The sequence below is a fragment of the Chiloscyllium plagiosum genome, unplaced genomic scaffold (assembly GCF_037043375.1).
Source record: "Chiloscyllium plagiosum isolate Xiang-an unplaced genomic scaffold, Cpla_swu_hap1 HiC_scaffold_16, whole genome shotgun sequence".
NCBI classification, from domain to species: Eukaryota; Metazoa; Chordata; class Chondrichthyes; order Orectolobiformes; family Hemiscylliidae; genus Chiloscyllium; species Chiloscyllium plagiosum.
Window position 1 is genome coordinate 60029594 of NW_028270154.1, and position 20850 is coordinate 60050443.

Sequence of the window (20850 nt, forward strand, 5' to 3'; positions counted from 1 at the left end):
TTGGGCCCAAGGGCCTGTTTCCACACTGTAGGGAATCTAATCTAAAAAGAAAACCAGAGTGAAAATGGGAAGCTTATTGGCTGGAGATGCTGGTGATGGATGAGGTGTACAAATTTTTTAAAAATCACACAACACCAGGTTATAGTCCAACAGGTTTATTTGGAAGCACTAGCTTTCAGAGTGCTGCTGGTTCATCAGGTGATTGTGACAACCACCTGATTAAGGAGCAGTGCTCCGAAAGCTTGTGCTTTCAAATAACTGTTGGACTATAACCTGGTGTTGTGAACTGTCTTACACATCTACTTAAGATGAATTTTAACTCTGTGCTTGCCATCTCACCAATGAAGATTTTCATAGAGATCAGCACAGTATTCTCTTTCTTTTGCAAAATCTACTTCAGTGACTACAATGGAGCATGTTTGTATCACTTAAATTGTCTTACTTTCTAGTACTCAAGCAAATACATACAAAGGAAATTAACAATGTAAATTGGTTACTTAACAGGAATGAATTAAATTCTAAACACAAACAGCTTTTGATAACAGGCAACAGCAGTAATTTAATTTCATGGAAAATAAATGACATACACTGTTTTACATATCTTCAATTCAATACTTCCTTCTTTGTAATAAGATGAAAGCTCTATTATTCTTTGAGTAAGGTTATATTTCGGTAATTACTAGAATATCCAAAATATGAAAAAAACTTTCTTGAAATTTGACTTTATTTAGATGGTATTTTCCAGTTTCAAAATAATACACTTCCACTGATTGAAAGACTTGCAAGACAATACATCAATAGTTTCCTATTAAAACTGAATTCCTATATTCATGACAATTTCAAAAGTCCTAAAGGCATTGGATATCTAGGAATGCAAATTATTTTTAAGAATGTCCTTACAGAGCAACATTGAAGTTTTATTGCACAATTGTCAAGGAGACATTAAATTTTAAAACCATAACATCTGATCACAGTTATCAATACTGTAATATTTCAAGTATTTCATAGCTCACATCCTCAATTTGTTAAGCTGTACTCTCAATCTAGAGTCTAAACATTATTCAGTTGCACAAGATATACAATTTACCTAACAGAATTACCTTCTGATGTTTTCACTCATTACTTCAACATATAATTTGAACTTAAACACAAAGCTAACTGTCTAATAGAAATATGCTTATATGATACATAACACAGTCACAAAATTTATTTTCTGTTCTGTTCCATTCTAATCAGCAAATAACTAAACACAGTACAAAAAAATTAAGGTGGAATGTAGTAAACACATATTTGAATCGTAATAATGGTTTGTGCTGCGTCAGTTAACTGACAAGGTTCACATTAGCATGGTATAAGTTATTTTAGAAACAGACTATATAACACAGAACATAAACTGTTGCCTTTTTATGCAACAAGTGAAACTAATATCATTTAGAATTAGTTTAGATTAATATTTTTTAATCATTAAATATGCTGTTTGAAAAACTATGCAAAAATACAAATGAGTTAAGACAAAGTAAAACAGTTCTTTAATTTTGGCACAATGAACGCACTACAAATTAGATTGCTTGGTGTTTGTTTTCACTTGTTTTGTGCTTTCACAATCCTTTGTTAAAGTAAACATATTCCACACCAGGACTGGCCTCTCGAACTTTGGCCTGAATGTCATGCTCAAGACGGTTCACAGACATTGAACTGTAAAAAAATCAAAATTCAAACATATAGTCATAACTTAGCCAAGTGTAGATAGAAGTCTATATATACTAATAACTCAGGAAGCTCAACTGGAAAGGAAAATCATTTATTTTGAACACAAAATAAAGCCACTATGCATGGCCTATGACAGACAGTTCTGGAGACCATCCCTGGATCTGCTTTATTTTTTTTCTTCATCTGGAAGAGTTATCTCACACAACCAAATGCCTTTCCCATCACTTAATTATTGTGACTTTTGTTTTTAACTATTAACTGCCACCATTGAATCACCCATGTAACCAGAAATTTACATGCAAAACTCATTTTAAGCAATGCAAACCATTTAAGTGAGGGAGGGATAAGGTGAGCAGGAAAGGACTGGGCCTGCTTTATTTATTTTTCTCTACTTTAATTTTTTGAAGCGGTTTTCAATTCAACCGGTTATCACACACACCTGACGACCTTCCCACCACTAAAACCACTGACTTCTTTGTTTTGCTTTTGAGGGCCCCTGATAAGCCTGCTTTATTTCTTCCTTCCCCGCTCCCACCCCATCCAGAGGTGTTATCACCCACAACTGAGTGACATTCCCACGACCAAAATCACTGACTTTTTCTTTGCTTTTTTTTTAGACCTACTATCTACCACCTGTAAAAACCTGGGTCTGTTTTCTTTTATTTTAACCTATTTTCCTAATCAACCTGTTCAAAGAGATTATTACACACCTCTGGAGTGTGTGGGACTTGAACCTTGGCTTCCTGGTCTGGGGTGGGGATACTATTACAGTACTACAACAGACCCCAATTCTGCTTTTTTATTTTTTCATTTAACTTGTTTTCCTAATCAGCCTGTTTAGAGATGTTATTACACACCTCTGGAGCAGGTGGGACTTGAACTCAGTCTCTGGGCCCAGGGATACAGGTACTACCACTGTGTGTCACAATAAATTCTCTGGGTCTGCTTTATTTTTTCTTTCCTACCCAGAAGTGCTATTACACACAACTGAGTGACCTTGCCAGCACCAAAATCATCATTTGTTTTGAAAAGAAAACTAGTAACTAGCATCAATAAAACATCTGTGCAGCCAATTAAATATATATAAGCAAAGCCCATTACAGGCAATGCAAACCATCAAAGGTGAGTTGATGGGGGAGGGAGGGGGCAGTGTAGTTTAGGGAGAGCTGGACTGGGTTTCTTTTTTAAAAGTAAACTAATTTTCTAAATCAACCTGTTCAGAGGTGTTATCACATCCCTTTTCCTGAGTGTGAGGATTCCTCCTTGCTCCCATGATGATAAGGCCTCTTGCATTCCAATCCTATTGTTTTCTGAATCTGGTTGAGGTCATATAGATGAATGTCTCTTCAATGAAGAGAACTGAAGCGCCACTGTGAGGGGCTCATGCTCAGTAGCGTGTCCGAAGCCATTACTTCGTGAAGGGTTACTGCTGGAGGTGGTCGATGTATTTTCTTCTATTTTGTGACCTCCTCCCTGGTTTTGACTATTTATGATACTGGTCTTGTTTTTTTTAAATGGATAACTCTTGGGATTCCTGGAGAGCCATCGCCGAAGTTCTTTAAGTGGACTGTATTTTCTCCTCATAAAACTTCAACTCCATTGTGTTCCTTAAAGTTGGAGTCCCGTTTTATGACTTTCACTTTCTCTTTGACAAGGTGTAATCCATCCTTGGTGGCTCTGTACCCTAGACATGTTACCTTGTTACTTGGAACATACATTTTTCCCTTTTTAACTGCATGCTAGCCTCAGAAAAACATGTAAGACCTCCTCACAATTCTCCAGATGTTTCTTTGCAGTGGTTCCTGAGATTAAAATGTCATCCAGATAGACTACCACTCTGGGCTCCACTTGGAGGATGTTCTCCATTTCCCATAGAAAGATGACACAAACTGAAGATATTCCAAAGAGCGAGTGAGTGTAATCAAGAGTACTTTATGAGTATTTATAGCAATACACCTTCAGGATGACCTCTCAAGCTCCAGGTGGAGATAGGCGTAGCTCATATTCAATTTAGAAAATATACATGACACCCAGTCAGCCTTTAATACAAGTTTTCCATGCATGGTCTAAACTCACTCAATTCCCACACAGATGGACTGAGTTGTCAGGTTTTACAACTGGGACTACTGGCGCAGCCAAATCAGCAAATTGTAGTGGGCGTATGATGCAGAATTCCTCTCAATGTTTCAATTCAGCCTCTACTTTGCTACACAAGGCATAAGAGACCTGTGCTTTGAACTATTTTGGGCGGGCCTTTGGATCTACATAGATCTTAGCTCTGGTGCCTTTCGTCTTCCCAAAGCCCTCTAACAAAACAGGATACTTCTCTATGACTTCTTCTAAATTGCTAGTACCCGTTTTAATGATTTGTTGCTAATCCAGGAGGATTTTGTATAGCCAGTCCCTTTTCACGTGATTGGGATCTGGCCCTTGCACTACCATTCAGGGGAGTCAGAATGCCTCTTACCCATCCCTAACTGGGGTTACAGTAGTCCCAATCATACATAAGGGTTCCCCAGTTCACATACCCAGATTGAGCATTGGTGTCTCGCAGATTTAAAGACAAGATGACCCATTGGAGTTTCTTAAAGGTTTGCTCCCCGTTAACAGATAGAGCAGTACCTGTGTCTACCTCCATATCTAGGGAATGGCCATTTATCTGGAGTTTTATTGGGGTCATTTTAGGGGCAGGGATGCAACATAGCTGTATCAATTCTTCATTCTCTGGCTGAATTATATGCAAAGCCTTTTATCAAGATAGCCACACTATGTGGCGAACTCTCTGACCACATGAACACTCTATGGAAGTTCTTGGTCCTCACTGTTTTGGGCAGAAAGTTCCTGTCCAGTTGTGGAACGTTGTGGCCTCTGATTCCAATCGCCTTTCTTTGGGCAACAAACAGGAGCGCAAGTAGTATCCAGTAGGGACTTGGCTCTATGGTATGGGAGTTGCCCAAGTTTGAGGACATTATGGGTTATGGACCCCTAAAGCTCCTGAGACCCCTTTCCTGATTTTTCACAGGAAAGGGCCAGATCTATGACTTTCTTGAGGTCCAGATCTGGTTTGGTCAGTGGCTTCTTTTGGGTTGCAATATTATTAAATCCACAAACTCAGCAATCCCATAACATTTCCTGAAGTGTTAACCGATACAACGTTCCACCAGCTTCTGCAGTCTCAACAAATTCAGTAACTGGTTCGCCAGGAAGTCTATTTGCCATGTTAAACCTGTAGTGCCGCAATTTTACAGATGGTTTTGGGTCATAATGGTCCGTAACCATAAATATCAGTTCGTCAAAAGATTTTGACCCGGGAGCTGCCAGGTAGGTTAAAGAACAAAGAACAAGGAACAGTACAGTGCAGGAACACACCCTTTGGCCCACCAGGCCTGCGTCGACACATGACACCTGTCTAAACTAAAAGCCTTTTGCCTCTTCGCAGTCCATATCACTCTATTCCCTGCCTATTCATATATCTATCAAGATGCCTTTAAAACATTGTATTTGCTTTGACCACCTCTTCAGGCCACACATTCCAGGCATTTATCACTCTGTGTAAAAAAAACTTGCTTCTCAAATCTCTTTTAAACTTTTCCTCTTTTACCTTAAACCTATGTCTGTGAGTATTTTGGTAGAAGAAACACAGACAGACAATGCAAGCTCAATGGTACAATTTTAAGGAGCTGAGGGACCTCAGGGGTTCAACTGCATAATTTTCTGAAGGTGGTCAAGCAAGTTAAAACAGTTGGTAAGATGGCTTATAGGATCCTTAGGTTTATAAGGAGTGGCATAGAATACAAAGCAAGGAAGTGCATGCTATACCTCATTGGTCAGACCCTATTTGGAGTACTGAATTCAGTTCTAGGCACCCTATTCAAGGAAGGATGGGAAAAAGACTCCAACTATCCATACCTCTCATAATTTTGTAAACTTCACCAGGTCACTCCTCAGCATCTAACATTCAAGTGAAAACAAACCAAGATTTTCCAATCTCTCCTCACAGCAACACAAGTAGATAAGGTGGTCAAGAAGGCATATAGCATGCTGGCCTTCATCAGTTGGGGCATAGAGTATAAAAATTAGAAGTCATGTAGCTGTATAGAACTTTAGTTAGGCCACATTTGTAATATTGTTTACAGTTCTGGTGGCCATATTAGCAGACGGATGTGGAGGCTTTAGAGAGGATACAAAAGCAGTTTACCAGGATGTTGCCTGGTTTAAAAGGTATTAGCTCTGAGGAGGGACTACACAAACGTGGTTTGCTTTCACTTGAAGTCGAAGGATGAGGGGGTGACCTGATAGAAGTTTACAAAATAATAATTTACAAATTATTAGACTGGATAATCAGAGTCTTTTTCCCAGATTTAAAGTAAAACTGGGCAAATTTAAAGGAGAAGCGAGAGGTTTTTTCTCCACACACAGAATGTGCTAAGTGCCGGAATGTTCTGCCAGAGGGGATGGTGATGGAGGCAGATCCAATAGCAACATTTAAGAGGCTTCTTGACAGATATATGAATAGGCAGGGAAAGAGGAATGTGGAGAGTGCAGAGGCAAAGATTTCTAGTTCCGAAAGGCGCCATTCGTCAGTGCAGATTTGGTGGGCTGAGGGGCCTGTTCCGGTGCTGTTCAGTTCCTTGTTTTATTTGTTTCATATTTTTAGGAACTAAATCACAGTTGACAAGTCAGAGATTAATGATTCTCTAAAACGAAACAGATCAACATTGGCATTTTTATGACATCTACTGGAATGTAGCAAAAAAAAAAATGCCCTAAGGTATTTCCAAGGTATAGATTCTGTGATAAGACAATATACTTTAAATTTCGTGACCTGATGTTTGAGTTTTCTGATGGTCGCATTTTAATTTTACAATTCACCAGGTCAGTCTGTAGACTGTTATTTTTTCACGAAGTAGACAAGCATGGCATATATGTCGTAGGAAATAAGAGCCATTATCTTACAAAACCGGGCATCTTTCATTTAAGTGAATATATTAGATTTGTGCATAGTTTTCAATTCAACACAAAAGAGAGTGATGCAAGCCTCACACCATGTGTTATGGATATTGGAACTGAAGTCTCTGCTGGCTTGAATGAAAACTGACTTAAATCTACCAGATAACACGGATTGCTTTTCGTTTTACTAAGCAGGAACAATATAAAATATGAACAGTCAAATCATGCTTGAATTGATTTCATACCTTTTCTGTGGAAACAATGCACAGCAAAGGGGTGTAGCAAATACCAAGCTGTAAAAAGAAAGATTACCAACAATAAAACTGTTCAAAATGCAATGTACTTCCCTTAAAATATATTTGAAATAGTTCAACATTTATGAAACCATGTGGCATAAAAGTTCCATTAGCATTTTTGACAATATTTGTCCCAAACATTAAAGCTATATTTTGAACAAATATTGCTTGATTTATTAAAAAAAACATTGAAAGTAACACTGTCTAAATTTTTAATATTATCCTTATAACTGCTTCATGCAGACTCAGCATGAGACACTTTCTGCAATGTTATGAGAGGCCAGTTTAGCTGTGGTGCAAGATAACAAAGGTATGCCAATAGCTATGCAATGTCATTGAGGCTGTGTCAGCAGTGGAGCAGGACAAAAGCCTTTGGGATAGGAAATGGTGTAATGAGCAACTACAATAGAGAGTCCATTTAATAAAGTCTCTACTGGCTACAAGAACACAGGCTTGGCCTCTCAGAAGAAAGCAGAAATAACCCCTCATCAAGTCTCCTGAGTCTTGTGAGAAAATTTCTATCAGTTCTTTTTCGTTTATGAGGATGTCATAAACCAACTTATCCTCAATCTGACATTTTTAAGGGCCTGGAGGCAATTTGGCAGAAATCATAATTGAGCCTGTCACTTTGGAATACTGGATGTAGGTTTGCTCGCTGAGCTGGAAGGTTCATTTACATACGTTTTGTCACCCTACTAGGTAACATCTTCAGTGGGCCTCTGGGCGAAGCACTGCTAATGGTTTCTGCTTTCTATTTATATGTTTGGGTTTCTTTGGATTGGTGATGTCAGTTCCTGTTCTTTTTCTCAGGGGGTGGTAGATGGGGAACTTCGGTTGATGGAGAACCAGAACTCTACCAACAAACACATCGAGTGGAACCCATCTACCACTTCCTGAGAAAAATAACAGGAAATGACATCACCACAAAATTACATCACAAGAAATGACATCACCAACCCAAAGAAACCCAAACATATAAATAGAAAGCAGAAATCATCAGCAGTGTTTCACCTAGAGGCCCTCCGATGATGTTACCTAGTAGGCTGACGAAACGTCTGGAAATAAACCTTTCAGCTCAGCAAGCAAACCTACATCCAGAACCTCAACCTGAGCTACAAATCTTCTCAAAGCTCACTTTGGAATACTTCTTTCAAAAATGATATACCTTGGCGTATAACACCGACTATTTATCTTATGATTAATGCTTGCCTTTCTATAGACTATAATTCGACCCATGCAGAAATCTCTTCAAAATAGCTTTGCATTCCTCTTATGAATTGGGCTGTTTGAAACTTCTTTTCTAGACAGAAGCCAAGAAAGAAAATGACAGTGACAATGTTGACCTAAAAACATACAATAAATATCTTTCTATAGGATTCCCAAAATATTGAAGGGCAAGGTTGCTACATATCACAACAATGGAGGGAAGAATGGATGATGGAGGAAAGACAGAGGAAAATGATAATGAGGCCAAGTGATGTGGCTATATAGGACCAGGAAAAAAAAGTGAAACAGAAAAGCATACATTGTGAAAAAGTAAACGCAAGATGATATTGAGAAAAAGCGAGGAAGCAGAGAAAGTTACATTGAGAGCCAAGAAATTTTTATTTTTTGTTTGTAACATCTTTAGATCATAGGAGATTAGCTGTTTGAAGATTGACTATTTATAGTCTTGAGTTATAGAATCAAAATTGGACATATTTTGTAATAAAGTAGATTCAACATTCAAACAATTGTAAATACATTGTAAAAATCTAAAAATGGAACATTTCCAAAGCAAATGATTTGTTCTGTACTGTGTGGTGAAATTGGTAATTAGCTATTAAACTTTAATGATGATGACATGCGCTTATGAACGCAGTTATATGAATAAATGCTGAGGGAGTTCTTTTCAGCGACAAACTGGAGTCATGCAGACTTCCTCTGTTGGACATTTAGGCAAATAAGAGGAATCACTTATGGTAAATCTAATAACATTTGTAAGAGCTACCTATTTTTCAAAAATAGCCTTTTTCCAACCCATTGATTTCTTCAAAATTGGATTAAATTTAAAAAAAAAACATTTTTTATGAGCTTGGCAGGTTGTTGCTATTACTTCACATGTCCAATTCAAGAGAAGAAACAGGTGTTGGAGCATTCCATTGAGATCTTTTTCTCCATGATATCCTGATTCACTCCTCAATCACCCTCAAAAACCCCTCCCTTTTCCTGATGAAAGGGTTTTGCCCGAAACGTCAATTTTCCTGCTCCTCGGATGCTGCCTGAACTGCTGTGCTTTTCCAGCACCACTCTAATCTAGACTCTGGTTTCAGCATCTGCAGTCCATGTTTTTAACCTCCTCCCTTTTCCATGCAAAGCTATGAGATACATTACCTTCCCACTTTAGCACCTTATTCTCAATATCCAAGGGATCAAACATTCCTTGAAGGTAAAGTAGTGGTTTAATAGTAACACTTCCATTTTAGTGTAATGTTTTTAAGTGCATAATATGCAGGCAGTCAATCCATCCATGTAATATTTTATAAATTCCTACTTTAGAAATAGAACCAGTCTGACTCAAGATTAGACTCTAACGTCATACTTTTAATGCATTGTCCGAGCCGAGATGTCACGTTTTAAAAATAAAACTTTAAGTTATCTCAAGAATGTGAGTTAAAAGATGTTTTGGCATTTACATATTAATGAACCAAAACCTGCAAACCATTCTAAAAGATGAAAGACTTAACAGCAATCTAGGTTTGTTCAATATATCATTTCAGTTGCATGACACGGTCATCTTTTGCTATCTGTGTCTCATGATCCTGTTCCACAGTTACCTGATGAAGGAACAATGCTCCGAAAGCTACTGCTTCCAAATAAACCTATCGGACTGTAACCTGGTGTTGTGCAATTTTAACTTTGTCCACCCCAGTCCAATACTAGCTCTTCCACATTTGTCTAGAATGTGAGACCACACAGCATGGGCAGAAAGGTCAAAGTGGAAGTGGATTAATATAATCAAATGACATGCAACCAGAGCTGTTTGTTTACTTGCCCCATTCCTCTCCATTTTTTGCTTTGCAACATCATGCTTTGTAATTTTGACTTTCAGATTCTTTTCCCTGTTTTCTATCTTCATATGTGCATAAATACATTTCTAAATACTCTCAGTTCTCAAATGTGAACTTTGTTTCTGTCTCCACAGATGCTTGCCTGACCTGAGTATTTTCAGCGTTACTGTTTACATTTTAGATAGTCAATACTGATGTTCTCTTCACCTCATTTTCATTTCCTCCCCATCCGAAAACACTGTGGCCTATATTCCAAAAATAGAGACAACTCTCTTGTAAAAGTCCAAACAGCAAGAATATCTAGTTATGAACATTCACTTCAATCAAAGCTTACTGGCTAAGAATGTGATGTGGAGGTGCCAGTGTTGGATTTGGGTGGACAAAGTCAGAAAATACCAGGTTATAGTCCAACAGGTTTATTTGAAATCACAAGCTTTCAGAGTGAAGGGACAATGCTCCGAAAGCTTGTGATTTCAAAAAAAATCTATTGGACTATAATCTGGTGTCATCTGACTTCTGACTTAGGCTAAGAATGTGAAGAAAGTATTCTACAGATTTTCACCTAAACAAGCAATACAAAGCAGCTTGTGCTATTACTATTCTACTGAAAAATAACTAGGTAAGCATCAAAACTATGAAGTTCTTAATTTGTGTGCCACAGTCACTTTGAAAGGCATTTGTAGCCTCCATCATTTAGAGGTGTGTGTAAAGTTTTTTTTCTTAGAGTGAATTTACAAATCAGAATTTTATTGACATCAAACAGCTTCTGATCTGTTGGTTTTGTAAAGCTGTTTGTAACATGTTATGATCTGATGAGAATGAGTGAATCAATTCTCCTTTTCCTAAGTGCCTCAGCTGGGTGTAACGAAGAGTTTTAATTCTTTTTAGCAACAAACTCATACCACATTTCAATTAAAACACTCGATTTGCTAGTTCACAAATGAAGGAGTCAATTACAAGGTTATCTTATTTTGAGTGTAAGAAAGAGGAATGTTATTGTTTACTACCCTTTGGTGAGGGGCAGTGGAATAGTACAATAAAAACATAGAAAATAAGAGCAGGGATAGGCCCTTTGAGTCTGTTTCATCATACAATATGATCATGGCTGATCTTCCAACTCAGTGCCTTGTTACTGCTTTCTCCCCATACCTTTGATTCCTTTACCTCTGCGAACAATATCAATTCCTTCTTGAAAACATTCAATGTTTTGGCCACTTTCTGGGTGAAGAAATTTCTCAATAATCCTAAATGGTTTACTCTGTATACTGAAACTGTGACCCAGGTTCTGAACTCTGGTCATCGGGAACATCCTTCCTCCATTTATCTTATCTAGTTCTGTTTTAGAATTTTACGGGTTTCTGGATGACCCTTAGATTCTTATAAACCAGAGTGAATAAGGTCCTAACTGATCCCATTTCTATTCATGCATTAATCCAGCCATTCTCAGGAATTAGTTTGGTAAAGCTTTGTTACAATCCTTCCATAGCCAGAACATCCTTTCTCAGATAAGGAGACCAAAACTTCATACAATACTCCAGGTGTGGTCTCACCAAGGCCCTTTACAGCTGCAGCAAAATATCTCTGCTCTCCTCTCATTATGAATACCTTGAGTAGTGTGTGGAGTTTTGGTCTCCTTACTTGAGAATGGATGTAGTGGCACTGGAGGGAGTGCTGAGAAAGTTCACTAGGTTGATTCGGGAGTTGAGGGGGTTGACTTATAAGGAGAGACTGAGTAGACTGGGATTATATTCATTGGAATTTAGAAGAATTGGGGGGTGGGATCTTATAGGAACACAAAATTATGAAGGGATTGTTAAGATAGAAGCAGAGAGAATGTTTTCACTGATGGGGGAAATTAGAACAAGAGAGCATAGCCTCAAAGTTAGGGTGAGCAGATTTTGGACTGAATTGAGGAGGAACACCTTCACCCAGAGGGTTGTGAATTTGTGGAATTCCTGCCTGGTGAAGTAGTTGAATCTTCCTCTTTAAAGTTTTTAAGGCTAAGATAGATAATGTTTTGAACAGTAAAAGAATTAAGGGTTATGGTGAGAGGATGGGTAAGTGGAGATGAGGCCATGAAAAGATCAGCCATGATCTTGTTTAATGGTGGAGGGGGCTCAAAGGGCCAATGGCCTACTCCTGCTCCTTATCAAGTTTAAATAGGGCGAGTGTCTAGCACGAAAAGAATTACCCAGAATACGCAGTTTAAAATATACTTAGAATCTTTGAGGTGTGTGATTTAATCTCAGGTTGGTTAGTTAATTACTTGTATTCTCCACAGTAGCAAAGTTCGGAGGTATCCTTGGGTTCTCAGTGAATAGAAAATTCTGATTTGCTTTTCAACAGAGAGGTAGAGTGAAAAAATAAAATTGGGGTGGTAGTGGAAGTGGAGTGCATAACTTCGCAGTTCTGCTGCTATAAATCCATCATTGTCTCTTCTGCTCAAAAGCTGTTGCCTGAAATACATGAAGGCTGCTGGAGTCAGACACCTGCTTAGCCCCAGGCAGACAAGCCCATTTCTGGCCTTCAATGACTTGGTCAAACTGCAGAAATATACACTAGAACATCAGACAGTTTTGGCAGAAGTTAGTCAAAGGATGGAGGAGTCCACTAATGTCATCATCACCGTGCCAGTCCCAGCAATGGATGCACCTGGCTGACTCTGAGGTCAGTTTTGTGAATCCTTTGATGAACCACATCCAGCAGACTGTTCTAGACATGCACAGCCTCTCGACACTTGAAGTATACAGAGGCTGGCATCTTTAACTAAGTGCAAAGTGAGTGAGCATTAAAAAAGCAAGCTAATATTCATTAGGTGCATTTTGTACAGATGCAGGAGATCCATGTGACCCTGAATCCAAACAACTTGGTAGAACCATGCAAGCCACAATGTTGAAGGGCTCAAGTGATGAGGGAGTTATATCTGAGATGAAGCATGATGTTCTGTGGTTGTTAGTTTGGTGATGTTATTGGTGATGGTGATGTTATTACAAAGAAGCATTTGCATGATGGTTGGATTAACCTTTCGGCAAGTTGTGCCTTCCAGGTACCTGCTCTGGGGTTTACATGTTGGGCATTCAGTTTCTCAGCGGAGGAAAAGAAATGTGGAGGAAACATATAAAAAGATGCACAGAAATAAGGTTATTGTTGCTCCATGGCAAGCCAAGCATTTGTTTTTTTTCATTCCCACCATGTTGTCCCTCTCTTCTCACCACACATTACTTATATCACCTGGGAGGGTGAAATTTCATTTATCTGACTTCTTAAAATGTGTTCGAAAATAGTTTTAATCAAAGTTATTGCACTTTTTCAAAATGTTCATTGTGTAAATTTATTGTGATCTAGCATGCATAACCTGAAAAGGTGATGGAAGCATATTCATAACTGATTTTTAAAAATATAATTGGATAAATATTTGAAGAGCAGAAACTTCTGAGCTACAGGGAAAGAAGAGGGGGAGTAGGATTAATTGGATAGCTTTACCGAGTCAAATAGAATAATTCTGTGTTGGATCATTCTCAGATTCTATCCTACAAATTCATGTTGTTCTTCATGAAAAATGACTTCAATACCAAACATTTGTCTAGGGTATTTTACTTTTTGGATGAGTGATAAATATAGAGAATTTCTAATAAGTAGAAATGTTAGAATAGGGCTGCTTCCAATTTACAATTACTGTAGCCAATGATGTGACAGTAGAGAGATTTCAAAACACCTACTTACCAGACTCCTACCAAACCCACTTGAATAGGTGCACTCATCCATGGGAATCGCTATAATAATGCAAAAATCATCAAACTTAATAAATTTTGATATGCTGTAGCAATTCTGTTATTTCTATCACTAGCTCCACCAAGTCATCAGCAAGCTTGATAAATTTTATCTTGACAAGTTATATTGATAAGTTTTATATATCAAACAAATTGAATCTTAAGGAATTTTGGAAAGTTTTATTAGAGTTGGTTAGTTAAACATACTTTCAAACACACTCTGTGCAGTCAACCTGAGCAGTTTGTTTTTGGAAAGGTCATCCTTTTCGTTGATAATGTTCTCCACTCCTGAAGATCATGACTTTCTGAAGTAGGATTCCTTGCATTATGGCACGACATGTGATTGGATCCTTACCTCAGGGTCAAATACGATGCCATGTGGAAACAGTCTGGATCACCCTCGGACAGTTTCCAGTGTGAGGAACAGAATTGTTAGTTAGGGAATGGTGTTCATTGGTACAGACCAATACTGTCTGTAACACCATTCTCTAACGTCATTCCATTAGGGAATGGCATTACAGACAGCATTGGTGACGATCAGTGTCATGACAATGAATATCTGTTGTGCTGATACTCTGGCTTTAAGAACTGTAATTTGCCCTTTTTTTGTTGAAAGGAAAAAAGGTTGAGACAGAGATGAATAGCAGTCTGCTCAAACCAATAAAGTAAATGGCTTGTAAGGCCTTTAGATTTTGCTTTTTTTAAAATTTGGAAATATAAGCACCCTGAATGGGTGAGGTCAAGTTCCCACAGAACCAGGACTTTTAGTTGTAGTTTTCAGCAGTTGCTAGTGTCTTGAAGCTGGATGTGGAAGCTCTTATTACCCTCTCTGTTATAGCTGACAGATGGGATTCTCTTCCTGCTACTGGAATTGTATGTGAGACTATCTATTTTACTGAATTTGCCGTTGCCAAGGGTGAGTTTATGGAATGTTACTATATTGGAACAGTTAGATTAGATTCCCTACAGTGTGGAAATAAGCCCTATGGCTTAACCAGTCCAATCAGACCCTCCGAAGAGTAACCCAACCAGACCCATTTCCTTCTGACTAATGCACCTAAGACTATGGGGCAATTTAGCATGGCCAATTCACCTGACCTGCACATCTTTGAACTGTGGGAGGAAACCGGAACACTCGGAGGAAACCCACGCAGACACGGGGAGAATGTGCAAACTCCACAGAGAGTCGCCCAAAGCTGGAATCGTACCTGGGACCCTGGTGCTGTGAGGAAGGAATGCTAACCACTGAGCCACCGTGCCGCCCTTAACTGATATATATAAAATATATGTATTATATAATTTATATATATATACACATATAAAATCTTGTTTAGCACTTCGATAGAATTACAGTTCTGCGAATTCTTTGCTTTTGATTTTGTCTGTATTTTAACTGTAGCATAAAAATAAAGCATGTTTTGTTTAAATGTCGAGTAGTTTGGCTGATTGAATTGCATCTGGATTACAACACCTTAACTTACCCTTAAAACAAGAAAACGTTAGGGTCTAGGCTATCTTTTTAATATCGTTTAAGGGGGGTTTGGTCTGGTCCATAGCATTGTACTTAAACCCCTTCAGTGTCATGCTGCTCCCACAAAAATATTTTTGCTATTTTTCTGTTAGAGAATTGAGTAGCATGTATTCACATGCATTAGGCCCAAGAACGTCTCAGTACATTGCTTGTAAGTACATGGCTTTGAATCAGTTAAAATACTGTATCTCAATTTATTTGCCCCCAGAATTGGTTTACTTTGCTTGTCTATAGCATTTTGAATAAATTGTGAAGTATTCATGCACAGCTTTTGTTTCTCTTTAGTTCGGAACATTTTATACATTTTAAGATTAAAGCATTAGTTGTATTGAATTAATAATTTTTTAATATATGGAAGAAAAGTGCATATATTTGGATATTAGCACCAGTTTGGTTCCACAAAAAGAAATATTAAAAATTCAAAAGATAAATATCAAAAGATTACCTTCAAGAAGGCTTTCCTTTCCAAGGTATTCATTATAAATGGAGGGATAGCTAAAAATAAACATCATTTAATAATTGGCAATATAATCAGTTGAAACATACAACAAAAAATGTATTAAGCATATTTAGTAACATAGCAGTTTAAGTGTTTTGATTTCTAGTCCAATGTGATGACTATCTAAATATTTAGAATTCCAATCAAAATAGCACTTGAATTTTCTAGCATTCTGTAATCTTTTAAGTAAAAGTTGACAAAATTATTAGAAATTCCATCAAGGTAAAATTTCTGGTTTTCTAATTTTCACTTGTCACTAAGTGATATTGCCAGTATTAATACCTGAAACTTACAGGACATCTAAGAGCCATGAGATCTAACAAGACCGTACTTGAACAGAGTTAAAAATCACACAACACCAGGCCTGATGTCCAGGCAATCACCTGATGAAGGAGCGTCGCTCCGAAAGCTAGTATGCTTCCAATTAAACCTGTTGGACTATAACCAGGTGTTGTGTGATTTTTAACTTTGTACACCGCAGTCCAACACCAGCATCTCCAAATCATGAGTACTTGAATAGAAATTTGACTGATCGAGTACTTCAAGATTATTTGGGGGAAATATAAAACCATTTCACAATGAGCAACTGTAATGTAGCAAGTTGTACTAAAATCATTTGCTTCTCCACAGTTCAAATCAAATTTCCCCAATAAGTTTTATGATCTTGAATAAGAAAGATAATAGAAGTCACTGGGCTCAAAATGATAACTCTGTTTTTTCTGCACAGATACTGTCAGACTTGCTCCAGCAGTTTCTGTTTTTGTCTCTGATTTCCAACATTCAGTTCTTTGGTTTGTAAAAATAAATTGTAATTAACGTGATTTTTAACTGAATTGAATTTTTATCTATTTTATTTTTCAGTAAACTATAAAACTGGTTTCCTTTGTCTTTTGTGCACAGTTGGTGGCAAACGTGCTATAATTTTGAATATAATCTTGTAAGTACACCCCAAACTCAGTAATGCTGCACCTGCCAGGTTTTAGGAAGAACATTCCCATTTTCATCTTTATTTGCTAATTCTCAAAAGTATAAATCTACATATCTGCATATAATTCCAACATCTCCCTCCACTTCTTTACAATTCTAATTCCAGACAGTGTTCCTTTTGGCTGTGGAGCTATAAGTGTCTCAGTGGTCCTTGCTAAAACTAGTCCATATTATTTGAAAATCTGTTTTTTCAGTCAATGATGGACACCACAATTTTGCTACTCCATTCAAGGTAATATATTTCTAGGTCAAACTTTCTCCCAAATCAGGCCAAGAAATATTTGCATCCACTCTAAGATAATACAGTTTGAATGACAGGCAAAAGATGGACCTCCTAAGTTCCAGTATTACATCCACTAGCAAATCTCAACTCTGCTAATGAATGCTAAGTCCAGCACATTGTATCTGAACTTTGTATTCAACAAAACACACAAATATGACAGGAAAATAACCAGTTAAAAATATCTGCTTTAACCAAACTGAAAATGAATTCGTTTGTAAACCATAACTGGAATGCAAATATATCATGATTTATTATGAAAAAATACCTTCAGTAAATTTGGAATGGATGTGTTTCCAACAACAAAGGGTAACACGAAGAAAACTACACATTGGAACCCTATTAACAGTAAAACAGATTCAGTGTCCACCTGGCAACACTGCATTGTATAAATAATAATAATGAGACAGAAGTTTGCTTAACTGGAGTAACTCAGGAAGTCAGGCTGTTAAAAGTATTCACATTTAGAGCTACAAACCCATGCCAGGAGCAGCCATGAGAATCCGAGAGATGACCACTTGTACAATGGCCTGTTGAGCAGCTTTTGTTGATTCTCCTAGTCGGTTGCCATTCTCATCTGTTACTGGTATTCCATGTTTCAATTCTCTGAAGAACAAAAGCAAACCACAGATTTCTGGAATGGTTAAACAATGTTACAAACACCAAAATGGCTCATTTCCAGGCTGAAAGGTTAATTTATTGGGGCAAAAAGAAATACAGAGTTACAATTTATATTTTTGCCATCTTTTTCCATTAGTAATGTGAAATATTAATGACTAAATTTTCTGTGCTCCTTTAAACTAGTTCTTCTCTGCTTACTTATTGGAAAATGACAGCTCCATTCTGGAAATTTAAACTGCGTAACGTTTCAAAAAGATTTATTTTCTGAAATTACACTAAAAAACACCATGTCCTCTTTTCAGAAATACAAATTGTGTAATTCAGCCATGGATTAGATTAGATTTCCTACAGTGTGGAAACAGGCCCTTCGGCCCAACCAGTCCACACTGACCCTCCGAAGAGTAACCAACCCAGATCCATTTCCCTTTGGCTAATGCACCTAATACTATGGGCAATTTAGCATGGCCAATTCACCTGACCTGCACATCTTTGGACAATGAGAGGAAACCCATGCACACATGGGGAGAATGTACAAACTCCACACACACAGTCGTCAGAGGCTGGGATCGAACCTGGGATCCTGATGCTGTGAAGCAGCAGTGCTAACCACTGAGCCACCATGCTGCCCTATTAAGTTGATCACAAGGTTTCAGAAATTTCAGATACGTTGCACTGAGAAACAAATTATTCATGCTTAGTAAATGGAATCTAAAAATAGATCTACATCACAGTTATTTAAAAAGAAATATTTCAAATAGTATTTAAAGTTTTGGTGCTCCTTTTCTTGGTCAACAATGAGAGACATGAAAGGGAAAATATCAGTTCAAACATTTTCCCAATCAAGTGGCCTTTTGTAAAACTCAGTGTCTAACCATAAATACTGAGTAACATGAGGTCACATGCTAATCTTACTAGGATTTTGCAGCACTTTACTTAATTGACAGTAAGAGAGAGTTTTGTGAATTTAAGTTTATCTCGACACATCACTTACAGAAAGCAGAGGTGAATAGTACTTCTTCCAATATTCAGCTAACCTACAATAATTCAATTTTATAACCATGAGTCTTGCAGAGATAGTTCATGGTGACTGGCACTTGATGTTGTGAAATAACTGAACTGTACTTGAAATCTCCCAGTGCAGAAAAGTTGGAATTGGATAGCTTACTCTATAATGCATTATGCAATGCCACCTCTAGCATTATTTCATTTTGAAATCTATGTTTTACTGGAATTGAGACTGTAAAGGAAATCCTACCTCTGTCGCATTAAAGGGATATTTATACAATTGGCAGCAGCTACTGCAGCAAATGGAACAAAACGTCCTATCAGAGGTGTCACACGCTGTAAAGAAGAAATAGATCATTAATTACTTCCTTTACAAGAATAGCTAAATGAGTCAGTCCAAACTTCATTATTACATTCATATAAATGTCTAAACAGTACTAATTTTTCCCAAATGTTATCCCTTAACGACATACTGCTAACAGGCTGTTACTAATAGAGCTTATTATATTCTCTCTTATCAAATGGAGAAGACAAAGTAATAAATAATTCAAAACCTGAATCCTTAGAAACGTAGATGGAACATGCCATGTCTTATTCTCAAAGAGTAAGAATCAAGACTGACTGATTTAATTTCTTTCATTCAACTTTGATTTTCCTTTTAACTAAATGTTACCTGGCGTGCAAATTCTAATTGTACTTCAGAATTTTCCAGGTTATCTCAAATTGTAAATCCACAATAGGTTTGTGTCATGCATTACAAATTGCAATAAACCAAGATTAGAGAAAACACTCAAATTAAGGAAAAACAGAGTTATAAGAAAATTTTAATATCTGAAAAAACTGAAGAATATTCATATAATAATTAAACCACATATTTTGTGCTTAATGTCTACATGTGTTTTGATGTGTGAAATACAGAATGTAGAATCTTTATGCTCAATCACAGATAGCCTCTGCGAGAAACAATATGGGAGTCCAACAATTAGTTTCAGTATTCCTGCACCGGGGATGAGTAATGTTGTCCAGGGTTCTGTTCTGGCACAAAGGAGCAGAAATTAGGCCGTTTGACCCAGCAATTCAATTATGGCTGATAAGTCTCGCAATCTCATTCTCCCATTTTCTCCCTGAAACCTTTGATCCCCTTGACAATCAAGATCTTGGTCTTAAAGGTACTCAATGACCTGGTCTCTGCAGCTTTCTGCGGAAGTGAATTCCATAGGCACACCACTCTGTGGCTGAAAAAGTTACACCTCATCTCTGTTCTAGAGTGTCTTTCCTTTACTCTAAGACCGTGCCCTTGCGTACTAGTCTCTCCTGATAATGGAAACATCTTTCCAACATCCACTCTGTCCAGGCCATTCAATATTCTGTTGGTTTCAATTAGATACCTCCCCACCTCCAATCTTTCTAAGCTCCGAGTATAGACCCAGAATCCTCAAACATTCCTCATATGTTAAGCCTTTCATTCCTGGGATACTCGTGACCCTCCTCTGGAACCATTCCAGGGCCAGTACATCCTTTCTGAGGTATCAGTCCCAAAATTGCTCACAATATTCTACATGTGTCTGACCAGAGCCTGAAGAGTCTCAGAAGTACATCCCTACTTTTATATTCTAGTCCTCTCAGAATAAATGCCTTCCTAACTACTAACTCAACTTGCAAGTTTACCTTAAGAGAATCCTGGACTAAAACTCCAAAGTCCCTTTGTACTTCAGGTTTGATTTTCTCCCCATTTAGAAAACCTGAATGCCTCTATTCTTCCTATCAAAGTGCAACCCCTCACACTTTCCCACATTGTATTCCATATACCATTTCTTTGCCTACTCTCCTAACCTGTCTAAATCCTTCTGCAGCCTCCCCATCTCTTCAATATTATCTATTTCTCCATCTATCTTTGTATCATCTGCAACTTAGCTAGAATGTCCTCAGTTCCTTCATCTAGATCATTAATGTATGTAGTGAAAAATTGTGGTCCCAACACTGACCCTTGTGGATCACTAGTCACTAGCTGCCACCCTGAGATGGACTGTTTTATTCCCATTCTGTTTTCTGCCAGACAGCCAATCTTCTATCCATGCTAGTATCTTGCCTCGAACACCATGGGCTGTTATTTTACTCAGCAGCCTCCTGTGCATTACCTTGTCAAAAGTC

The 20850-nt window shown here is 37.7% G+C and overlaps 1 protein-coding gene across 3 annotated transcripts in view; it reads right to left on the reverse strand.

Moving 5' to 3' along the window:
• Nucleotides 1-518: 518 nt before the first annotated feature.
• The window catches only part of sfxn1 (sideroflexin 1), a 56528-nt gene continuing 36196 nt past the window's right edge, over nt 519-20850 (reverse strand). For 2 of the 3 annotated variants that reach the window (XM_043703831.2, XM_043703832.2), the window contains exons 6-11: nt 18950-19035; nt 17552-17679; nt 15753-15802; nt 13730-13779; nt 6906-6953; nt 519-1695 (exon numbers count right to left, since the gene is read on the reverse strand). In XM_043703831.2, the coding sequence (XP_043559766.1) occupies nt 1599-1695; nt 6906-6953; nt 13730-13779; nt 15753-15802; nt 17552-17679; nt 18950-19035 (459 nt within the window). In that variant the 3' untranslated portion in view covers nt 519-1598. Of the gene's footprint in view, nt 1696-6905; nt 6954-8165; nt 8257-13729; nt 13780-15752; nt 15803-17551; nt 17680-18949; nt 19036-20850 lie in introns of all 3 variants that reach the window. The other variant, XR_015759797.1, reaches the window with a different exon arrangement.